Consider the following 12,108-nt stretch of genomic DNA (forward strand, 5'->3'; position numbering starts at 1 on the left):
GCTGCTGCCACTGCCAAGGACAAGAGCAGACTGCAGCGTATCATCCGCACTGCTGAGAAGGTGATCGGCTGCAATCTGCCTACCCTCGAGGACCTGCACACCTCGAGGACCCTGAGGCGTGGGAGGAAGATTGTGGCCGACCCCTCCCACCCTGGTCACTCCCTGTTTCAGCTACTCCCCTCTGGCAGAAGGCTGCGGTCCATCAGGACCAAAACCTCACGCCATAAGAACAGTTTCTTTCCATCTGCTACTGGCCTCTACAACAAGGCCAAGGACTCCCATTGACATTCATTCACTTATTTAACTATAAGTCCATCTAATGGCAATTCAGTATGCATAAGCCACTTTATCTCAGTATCCGACTGCACTATGTTGACCATTCACGCTGCTCATTATTCTTATTTTTATATATATTTTATTTTATATTTAAATTGTTGTATTCTTAGATTGTTTAGTTCTTAGAAATAGTTAAACTTTTGTACTTTTACTTAATTTAAGATCTGTATATGTTTAGTGTTTTGCACCTCCCTGCCACAGTAAATTCCGTGTTTGTATAACATACATGGCGAATAAACCGAATTCTGATTCTGATTCTGAAGTCTGTCGCGGGGTTCCAACCTCCAGGTAAGAGCCGAGGCCAGGGCTGGGTAGTAGCTGGCCACATCATGCCAAGACAACTGTGTTGCGTAGTGCACATGTAGTTTTTTTCCCTCCTCCATTTCCTGGTTTTATTTTCTCTGCCTTATCTGACAACTGAAAATGAACCTGGTTCAGCAACATTTTTCTTACCTGGCATTTGCCTCCTTGCCGCCAGTCTTACCTTTACCCTCCTTTTCAAAACCTTTTTTTTCCCCTCTGTCCCTCCCCCCCCCCCCCCCCCCGTACAACGAGAGAGAGAGAGAGAGAGAGAGAGAGAGAGAGAGAGAGAGAGAGAATAACTCACAATATCAACATATTTCTGGTTGTTTTAGTAAAAGTAAAAATCTTTACATTTCCTCTGTGAGTCTTTCATTTGTTGAGATTGGATCCTAGTTAACGCAACATAAACATTGCCCTCCCACTTCAAACAGCAAGTTGGAGCTTGATTGTGCAACTGGCCCTCATTGTGCGATTTTGTGAGAAACGAAACTAAATCGAAACTGAACAGCCATCAACCTTTGCACCTACAACTTTCCTCAGTTTGTGAAGAGAGACGACGGCTACCGTACAAACAGCTATCAAGAGGTAAGATATTTTAATGATATCTCAATTAAATGATCTTCTATTATGTGGGGTGTTTTAGAAGGTCCTACAAGTAGAAAGTCTTTTATATATGACTGTACACATCAGTATGCATTTTGCACATCATGCAAAAATGTATGTATTGTGTGACTCATCAATCTATCTTTGATGGGTTGTGTGTATGTATCATTATTTTCTAGTGTTTAACCCTCGTGCTGCCTTCGGGTCACATAACCCAAAGGTTCATAACGAACCATCGTTGTGTTTACCCAATTTTACCCAATACAAAAACAAATACAAATAATTTTCTTTTAACCATTCCAATGTGGGGGGTCTGAGACAGCCCGACAGTTAAAAGAAAATGCTTCACTTTGTTTTTGTATGAGGTAAATTTGTCATAATACGACGGTGGGTCACAATGACTGATGGGTCAGAATGACCCGAAGATAACACAAGGGTTAAGGAAGTTAAAAATACTTCAAATACAACAATTCAGAATTAATAATCTGACACTACTAAATGTCCTTCACAGTTAAAGGGAAGTGAAAACAATAATAACTTTCATTTCCCCTTTCCTCGATTGTCTGTGTCAGCGGCCCACATACAGTGACAGGCATGCAGACTTGTGTAATCACGTTCCCTTGGTGCCTTTTGCTGTTGCTGCTTCATGTCTCTGGGCTCGACTCTGTCTCACTAAGAGGAAGCCTATTCAGTAAGTGAGCCTGTGGCACACATCATTATTATATGAATGTCACTGTATAAATGTATCATGGCAATTTTCTAATAGAATGCAAACAGATAGAATTGAGTAGTTTGCTCCCCTCCCTGTGTTCAGCGAGGGACAGGACTCCCCTGGAGGGCGACGTGAGGCTGGTGGGGGGGCGAGCGCTCTCGGAGGGCCGAGTGGAGATTTACCACAGCGGCAAATGGGGAACGGTGTGTGACGATGGCTGGGACCTGGCAGAGGCCCAGGTGGTGTGTCGGCAGCTGCAGTTCCCTGCTGCTGAAGCTGCCGTCTCTGGAGGAACCTACGGAGAGGGTTAGCATCTCGCCTACGTTACTTACACTGTTCGGCCACCGTGAGGCAGTAGAGAGACGTTTTGGCTTGTATGGCGTATTGGTAGGTAGGTAGGTATTTATTCATCCCTGAGCGGAAATTGCAGTGTTACAGCAGGTAAGTTAAGAAAGTACCAAGTACTAGTAATAAAACGGGTTACCAATACAAAGATACACAGAGCTGTGCATGGACATGGTTAATTTATGGGGTCGTACACACGTACACGACAATTTAACGCAGGTAACAGGGAATGCAGAAAAAGAATGGATGCAGATGATACAGTACACTACATGGATACAGTAACTGATGCAGTACCGGATACAATTTATTATATGTGAAAGTCGTTTATTGTCTTTCCATAGTTCATTGTCTTATTTGATGTGAAAGGTTCTGGATCCATCTGGCTGGATGATATGGACTGCAAAGGAACAGAAAAATCCTTATCCAGTTGTACCTTCAAAGATTGGGCGTTAACAGACTGCTCCCACAAGGAAGATGCTGGGGTCGTTTGTGAGACAGGTACGCTTCACCATGCATCTGAAACATCGCGTTTCTGTGAGAGAGCTTATCAACATCCTAACTCAACCAAATCCTGTAAAGTTAGGAAAACAATCAACACAGCAAACCATTGTTTAACATCTTTAGTAAGCTTATTGAAGTGATACACATTCCTCTATTGATTTATTGGCTTTAACAGTCAGTTGGTTGTGAACCAAGAGCGCCACATACTACAAAAATAAACCAAGAGCGCACCCTTGTGGACAGAATCAAAAACCATAAAATTACAACATAAGAAACATCACATGCATAATGAGCCAGAAACATTTTGACAAAAGTCTTGTATTATGACGCCTTATATCTCTGTCCTCCTGTGCTTACTTCATCTCCTGTTCTCCTCTTGGTGTACCAGGCAGCAATATGAGCAGCACAGTCCATCTGCTGGACCATCGCCATGGCCTGTCTGAGGAGCTGGGCCAGCTGTTTGATTCTGGGGAGGGATGTGACGTGGACATCCTGGTCCGGAGTCCTACTGGGAACAGACTGGATAATGGGTCCTTAGAGGTGGAGGAGAGGAACATCTGCATGCACAGGCTGGTCCTCTTCCTCTTCCCGCAGTTCAATGTTACCCTTCGAGCCAGGAAATTCACCATTGAAGTGAGCCAGTCCTGTCAGACATATGTCACTAGCTTCATCAGGTACAGTAGTCCCCACCAAACATTTCTCTTCCTATGACGGATTTCCATTGTATATCGCTGATGAGACGTGTATGTTGATATTGGGGTCTTTTGTATATCTCGTTTTGTAGTTGTCGTTCTTCATCTCTCCGTCCCTTCAGGTACCTTTACACTCGTCAGACGGAGGTGACCGTCTCCTCGGCCCACTGCCTCTATCAGCTGGCCTCCGAGTTTGGGGTGACGCAGCTGATGCAGGACGTCGGCAGGCTCTTCACTGTGCTGCTCCCTGAGGACAGCACCTTCCACACCCAGGTGGCCCTCTACAAGTACTCTGTGGAGGCTGGGGATCTCGTGCTCCAGGAGAACTGTCTTCAGTACCTGTCCTGGAACTTTGAGGATCTGACCAGCTCCCCTGCTTGGATGGATCTTTCCGTGAACGCGCTGCAGGCCCTTCTGTCTCGATCGGACATGGTGGTGCCAGACGAGGCTTTCCTCCTGCAGGCCCTGGAGAGCTGGATCTCAGAAAGGAAAAGCTCTGTCGATCTGGAGAACCAGAATGCTCTGCTGGGTCAAATCCGCTTTCCTATGATCCCCGCTGAGAAGCTCTACGACTTGCAGTTCACCTCTCAGCTGTACAAGAGCCACGAGAAGCTGTACGGCGACGGCGTGCTGAAGGGGTTCGAGCTTAACGTCTTGCTCATTGGCAAGCTGAAGAAGAATGCGGACTTCAAGGGGGAGGAGTTTGACTACCGACCCAGGATCTACACAGCTGAACCATGGAGCATCACCCTCAACAATACCAAAAATGATGGGCCATACAGGAGACCTATGTATAGTCAAGGTTATTACAGAGGTTATGAAGAATTCTACTATCCGAACACAGCTAAATCATTCAGCACTCCTGTCCACAGTAGCCTTGTCTTTCAGAACAACAAGATCAGCTGGACTGCAGATGTCTACCTGAATCGTCAACAATGTCCAAGTTGTGAGTCGCTTCCCGCAGCGAAACTGTCCACCCAAAATACCATCAACCAAAGCACCATTCGCTACAGTAACAGGCTGCTGATACTGTGTAAGGAAAAGTATGTGTCTCATGTCCAAGACTTCAAGGACAACCTGGCCTTGGTGCCCAATAACAGTAGCAGCCAGTCATTGGCCTACCCCTGCCCTGATGACCAGTATGCCTACCGCTTTGTAGTGAGACCTGAGTACTTCTAATCAGAAAGCACTCAGCCCTCTGGGTCCTCAGTTTGCCATCAATCAAACAATTGAAATCTGTCACCAATCAATCACCCATGTATCAATTGTATTGGGACAGTGGTTCTTTTAGTAGTAGAAAATAGGCATTTTAGCATACAGTATGTGATTTACATTTGTATATACTATTACACTTTGATTTGTTGCAGGAAAAAAATCAAAATGTGAATTTTTTCTCATCAGCATTTATATGAAATTAATCTGAATAAAGGCATTTGAACTAGACTGAAATGTGGATCGTATTCTTGCTACAAAGTTTATTTTCCCTCATCATGTGACCTCTTTTTCAACGCCCACAGAAGCCACTAGAGGGAGTCCCTAAAGAACCAAAATAAAATAGACAACAAGGTAGTAACTAACGACGAAACGACTAAACCATGCTCTCTCCCCCTGAATTCTCTGACGCTTTCTGATACAAATAAATGATTGTTTTATTTTAGTGGAATCTCGGCAGGGGGCTGATATCCTCAGTCAGTAGCTGGTCATTCTCTACTGTGCCAGAACATCTGTCACAGTATATAATACCACAGATTCATTCAGTACAGACCTTAGCGATTCAGACCAAGCTCTCAGACCATGTCACTATCACTTTTGTCTGTCTTCAGAGATGGAACTCATTAAAAAGACTAACGTCCACTCATCACTGAATGATATCATCTTCCAGTCAAGATGAGTTTGGAACACGTAAGCAAGCATACCCCAGGGCAGGCTGCTCAGCACCAAGTGTAAAAAGGAAAGTGAATCAGAGAGGTGGGTCATGTCTGGGGGTGAAGTGTTTACACTGAAACGTGATACACACTGTAGCTATGGCAACAGAATATATGATAGTGGATCATTGAGCAAATAAACTGATAAGAGATCATCTCTTCAACTTACATATTAAGAGATGGCAGTTTACATGCAAGAAAGAAAGGTTTTTCGCGATATTTCACAAACTTTATAAACTCCAAATCAGATAAGGTCTTGTTTCGCTATGAAACGTATCTTGCAGTATACTGTAAGTGTCTCTGAGTTGATATTTACCCTACTGCATTGCCCCTGGGTTGTGGTGGGTTTTGGGAGGTCAGATGTACACAAATCTTTGACGTTTTGTGATGTGAGTTTCAGTGATGACAGACTGTGATCCTCATCAACCAACAAGCTCAGTTGATCATTGGACGATCACGGGGACTGTCCAATGGGATGTGACGGGGAGATGGGATGTTGGAGGAGGAAGGTAGGGAGAGGCTCGTGGGAGATCCGAGATGAAGGGCAGGGTGGTGACCACTCGGGTCACCATGGTTATCCCCTCTAATGTATAAAGGATGGTTGGAGTGAGAGGATGTGGGTCACTGCCACCACACCCAACAGTACCCACAATGAGACTTGTTTTCCGTCTTACCGGAAGCTTCCTTTAGAGAGTATTCTTGTCCTGGCTAGTCTATCATTTGGGCTGTGGAGGTCTGATCATTCCCAGGCCCCGCTGGATGTTCACCGTGTGTAAGGTCTGCAGGGGAGCCCTTTATGTTGCTCTTATTTGATCAATCCAGTCTACCCTCATTGTTCCTTTAGTATAGTTAGACCACATATTTAAGATTTAAGATTCCTATATGTTGAATGTATGCACCTTCCTGCCAAATTCGTTGTCTGTGCAAACGTTCATGGCAATTAAAACCCTTTCTGATTCTGATACAAATGAAAACCTGAAGATAAACAGATACATAGATCAATAAAGAGGTTACATATCACGCTTTATGTTTTTTTGTTCTTTCGTTTGTTGTGTATTCCTTAACCAAACAGACCTCTGTAGGAATCCCAAATGATTTTCCGTAATTGATTTTTCTTTTCTCAATTGTGAAAATGTCTCTGCTGTATCAAAGTTCTGGAATCCTAGAGAGAGAGAGGTGGAGATGGAGCCTACTACACCATTCAGCATCACAACCACATTTAGTCATTTAGCAGACGCTCTTATCCAGAGCGACTTACAGTAAGTACAGGGACATTCCCCCCGAGGCAAGTAGGGTGAAGTGCCTTGCCCAAGGACACAACGTAATTTTGCACGGCCGGGAATCGAACCGGCAACCTTCTGATTAATAGCCTGACTCCCTCACCGCTCAGCCATCTGACCCCCAAGAGGAAGGCAGCTGTTTTTACTGCCAAGAAATAGAGGAGTGTGCTGTTCCCCGTTGGCTTTGGGCACACAGTAGAACAGAGACAAAGCACTTTTGGACTTGTTTGATGCGCCACTTCCTTTCATGTTGTCTTCATTTACTCCTTACGGATACAGTCCCACACTGCAGGGATTAGATTTATAATATCCTCGAAGAGTAACTTCGGGGATATTCTACGCCCATGCTTTCAGAGGAAGTTCCTGGGAAGCCATCCAAAAACTAAACATTCATTGACATTTTCTTGAAGTTAATCACTGCAAACACATTTAACCAGAGGTGGAATGAATCATGCTGTTTGAGGAAAGGCTGTTTTCTCTTTTAGACAATGTCGGAAAAATTGAAGATGTAACTTTATTCTGTATAAAATGATACTGTGTTCAGCATTCCTTGTGTGCAGAGAGAGGCCTACCCCCAAATCTGAACTCTGAAATCTGGGTAAACATACAAGACCCTTATCTTGGGGCTAAGGACTAAGAAGAGGGGGGTTTGTTTGTTTATTTGAAGGAGATACTGTTTGACAGAGCTAGAAGGAAGACTGAGGTCTGGTGACCATTAGCTTGTCACCTAGTGGGGGTAGGGTTGATGTTGTAAATGTCCATCGCACACACGTAAACACGCACACACACACGCCAGGTCTATGCAAGGGAGCCAATGAAAGAAGAGCCATGGGACATTTGCATGCCTTTGTTTTAACTGTCAAGAGCGGGTCTGTTTAAATAGGTAGCTAGCACAACATGCTAGCGGACAAACTTTGTAGCTATCTCCACTCAGATATAATGATAAGGGAGGACTGTTTCACAACAGAATTTAAAATCTAAGATTATGCATGGGAGTATTCACAGGGAGTTTCTGCTTCTGTCCGTCTACAATTGAATTGTAAAAGTTGTGTGTGGGGTTGCGTCTCTCTCCAAATCCCTGGAGCAATGAAAGACATCACCAGTCTGTTTAATGGGCGACCTCACTGGTTGAGGAAAACCACTTTCTAACATCAAACACATTCTACCTTTGAGTCCTCATTAAAACTCTGATCTTAACCACTGCTGAGGCTGACAAGACACTCGCTCCAGGGCCCTGTGCTAAGAGAACAGAGGCGCGTAGGAGAGCAAGTGCTGGAATGACCCCGCCTGCTTCACCTGTCAGCTAGAGAGGACAGGGAGGGCTTTATGACAGGTGATGTTGTACAGTATTACTGTCCCATACAGGAGCTACAAGTGAGGACACCTCGTGATCATTAATATCATCATCACTGTCATAATCATCACCATCATTGGCATCATTGTCCAACTACATAATCTGGTTTTGGCACTGGGTCTTATCACGACCTCTGACCCCAGGAACGGGAGGTCGGGAGGTTGTTTACAGTCACTGTTGGTCTGAGGGATGCTCAAACCAACAGTGACTGTAAACAAAACAAGCTACAACCTCCCACACAAGGTCCTGTGTTCTCAGAGGACCTCAGAGGGAGTCAGGTGGCTGAGCGGTTAGGGAATCGGGCTAGTAATCAGAAGGTTGCCAGTTCGATTCCCAGCCGTGCAAAATGACGTTGTGTCCTTGGGCAAGGCACTTCACCCTACTTGCCTCGGGGGGGGAATGTCCCTGTACTTACTGTAAGTCGCTCTGGATAAGAGCGTCTGCTAAATGACCACCGAAACAGAGGAGAGCATCCCACTGTTGCTACAACGACCCAGCCTCTGTTCTAGTCTCGTATCTCTAGGACTTTCCGCTCCCTCCAAACAAGGCCTCCGCTTGACAGGTGTTGACTACAGAGCTATGCCAGCCTGCCAGACAGTTGGGACGATGTGTGCCTGCGTAATGAAATAAATTCTGGGCTGTGATAAACACAGTCCCTGGTACAGCTGTGACATCAGAGAGGAGAGGAACGTCACCACGGTAACTCAATCCCTGACCACTTCAGGAGAAGCTGGTCAGGAGACTGATCTGTTTAGGACTGACAGGTGCTATAACCAGCATCTGAACTCTGCCACACTTGGCCAGGTCAAAAACATAAACAGTCCCTGACAATCACCCACAATGCTTTGCCAAAAGACATCACTACACATCTGTTGATGCCCTGTACTCTACTTGGACTCTCTGGAGAAGCATATTGATACATTAAGCATGTGATAGTACACATTCAAATATGTTAATATGTTAAATTGGCACATCAACACGATCACTCAACATTTGTGAAATACTATAACCATCTAAACCCATTTGTCACACCCATTGACAAAATCCATTGTTCAACTTGGGTCAGTTGGTAAATGTCAGTATACTCAGAGGTAGCCACACGACTGGGGACTGTGATCGGCGCTGCATCACAGGCAGGGGGGTGAGGAAAGGGACCGGGAACTCGCTGTTGTCCGTCATGGAGACTGGTTTCCGGTTGGCGACTAGATCCAGCTTTGGCACACTGTCACAGATCGACGTCCACTGGCGACCAGGTCCAGCGTTGACAGACCCACGACCAGGCAGGTGCTGACAGCTCAAACCCCCCACACCACAGGGGATGTGTGGAGGGGGGACAGAGAGAGGAGAGCAGGAATTAGAGAATGCCAGAAGCAGCTAACAGTTACAGTAATATTAAAATTAGATCCCCACCGGTCAAGTGTGGACTAGTGCAGCAATTTAGCAGAGCAAAAAGGGTATTTGATGCAGCCCTAGACACTAAGATAGTGCCAGCCCCCCTCAGGTGGAACATGAAATCTGTTGGGAGTTACCGACAAGAAAACGTTGTTCTAGAGGTATTGAGTCGGGTCTGAATGGACATACTGCCACTCAGTGGAGAGTCTTGGAAGAGAATGACTCACGCCAACACGTACACCATACAGACAAACATATTGCTACACCTACACATCACATCTACAGGAGTTTTTATGGCATCCCAGTCTCCATCTATAATATGGAGCTGGTCCCTCCCTTGTAGTGCCCAAACGGATGCTCTCGTGGCTGAATGGGCACATTCCCACAGACACACTCCCAAATCATGTATAAATCCTTCCCTGAAGAGTGGAAGCTGTTATAGCAGCAAGTGGGGGGGGCGACTCCAGATGAATGCTTATGGATTTAGAAAGGGATGTCATATAAGCCCCTGTAGGGCCAGTGTGTAGGTGTCCCAATACTTTGCCTCTGTAGTGTAAATACATAGATGTATTAGTGGCGCCCTCTAGTGGCTTATCTCACAACAGGGAGGGGACACTGGCTGTCTGAATTGAATAACTTAAAGTTTTTTCCGATTGCTTAGACACTAAAATGTCAAATAACACACAGTTAGTGAAACCTGACACTCAAGGAGCAAAACAGAAGCCCAGATCTACACAACTATAAGCACATTCTCAGCCTCACACTATTTGCTAAATACTACACACGCTGTTTTGCAAATCACTAAACACACTTTTCTACGTTAGACACAGAAATGTAAGATGATGTCACTTCATTGCCTTTTTTAGACACTGCCTTGTAAATTGCCACACGTGAATGAATGGATCAAACACGGGCGACAGGTGTACAAGCACTAAAGTGCTAAACTGTAAACATACCAATCAGGTGTAAGCATTATACCGTTTTTTTAAAATGCTTACACACAAATTCCTTACTTTTCACACAATTTCTGAAACCTGACACTCAAACACCAGAACCACACCTCAAATCTGCAAAACCATACGCACATTTTGGGCCTTTGACTCAGTTTTCAATTTCATAAAACACTTTTTGCAAAACACAACACACAATTCTCCAATTCGCCACCAGTGTCTGGACTCCGTGGTGGATTCTTCTGCGGATGTTGGGCAGGCGCCCTTTAATCAATAATTCCCAATGGGGTCTAAGCTCCAAACACTTGTAGTACATTTTTCTGGGGCAGCCGTCTCCCACAGGCAGAAGAAGCTCTCTGAGGACGGTCCCCCTGCACCCCCCTCCCTCATCCTCTGATCCCAGACCTGGCAGTTGTAGCCTGACTGCCTTCCTGACTTAATGAATATATTAATCAATTAATTATTAAAGGAATTAATCAATGAATAACAGGAATTCAGTTGATCTACCATGAGGCTTTTAGACCTCACAGTTTAAGTTCACCCCCAACCCATATTCTGTGATGAATAAAGATGTCACATATCCATGGATCATAGCTAGTTAACATTGCAAGCGTTCTTGTTTCTGAGATGACCCCCATGTTGTCACCAGTGAGATCCACTGGCAGACATCCAATCCTGACAGCTATAGCAGAAGCCTTGTGGAACAATGAATCATCAACAAAACGTTATTGACATGAATGATTAGCACAACTTGGCATGGTCAACTGAAGGTTTCGGAATCATAGAATCCCCCTTAGACTGCTGGACCCAGGGATTCCCTCAAGGACACAAAGGCAGAGGTGTATCCCGGCAACCAACCCCCCTGTTCACATCCTAGACAACGCACAAAGAAAACAAAACATGAACACATTATTCAAAGTCTACAGAAAAGACAGAAACGGATTCAAACAGATCAAACACAAGGTCGCCTGTGTAATTCCAACCTCGTTAGCTTTCACATTCTCGGAGTGCCACCCTTGTAGACGATCCAGATGAGTTGACTCAACTAAGCAGCGTATGACCTGTGACAAAGTCATCCGACGGCGCGGGCCTCCCATGCCACAGACGTACACGACACTTGAAACACATGCTGAAGCGCCTTACTGACATGGCCGACTGAAGTACGATAATAGACCCACTCAAAGGATTGTGGGTAGATCTGCAGGGGCTCTGATGGATTCATCGTGAGGCTTGTAGGTTGGAATTATCACTAAGACTCTCCTGGACACACACACGCACACACACAGACGGGCATTTATCGCCGGCAACGTTGGATAAACATGGAGAAGATAAGAAGTTATGCTGTGGTAATGACAGCTTTATGTAAAAAAAAACATCACATTATTTACCCTGTAACATTTACATTTAGCAGACGCTCTTATCCAGAGCGACTTACAGTAAGTACAGGGACATTCCCCCCGAGGCAAGTAGGGTGAAGTGCCTTGCCCAAGGACCCAACGTCATTTCGCGAGGCCGGGAATCAAACCGGCAACCTTCTGATTACTAGCCCGACTCCCTAACCACTCAGCCATCTGACTCCCTGTAAACTCTGCTTGTTTATGTGTAGTGTGTTGGAGGCAGTCGTATGTGTTTTAAAGCAGCTAAATGGGGCAGAATATTGAAGCAATTCGTCTGGTCAAGGACTTTAGATTGTAACAGAGGGGAGGCTTGATCCT

General features: G+C 45.2%; 1 protein-coding gene across 1 annotated transcript; it reads left to right on the forward strand.

Annotated features, from left to right (window-relative positions):
- The first annotated feature begins 1,015 nt into the window (after window positions 1–1,015).
- On the forward strand, window positions 1,016–4,935 carry LOC134015326 (galectin-3-binding protein A-like). Its single transcript, XM_062454777.1, has 6 exons — window positions 1,016–1,224; window positions 1,815–1,933; window positions 2,057–2,260; window positions 2,666–2,797; window positions 3,189–3,474; window positions 3,615–4,935. The coding sequence occupies exons 2-6, from the start codon at window positions 1,837–1,839 to the stop codon at window positions 4,669–4,671; spliced, it is 1,776 nt and encodes a 591-aa protein (XP_062310761.1). The 5' UTR covers window positions 1,016–1,224; window positions 1,815–1,836; the 3' UTR covers window positions 4,672–4,935.
- Window positions 4,936–12,108: the final 7,173 nt, after the last annotated feature.

This window comes from Osmerus eperlanus, chromosome 2 (genome assembly GCF_963692335.1).
Source record: "Osmerus eperlanus chromosome 2, fOsmEpe2.1, whole genome shotgun sequence".
Classification (NCBI taxonomy): Eukaryota; Metazoa; Chordata; class Actinopteri; order Osmeriformes; family Osmeridae; genus Osmerus; species Osmerus eperlanus.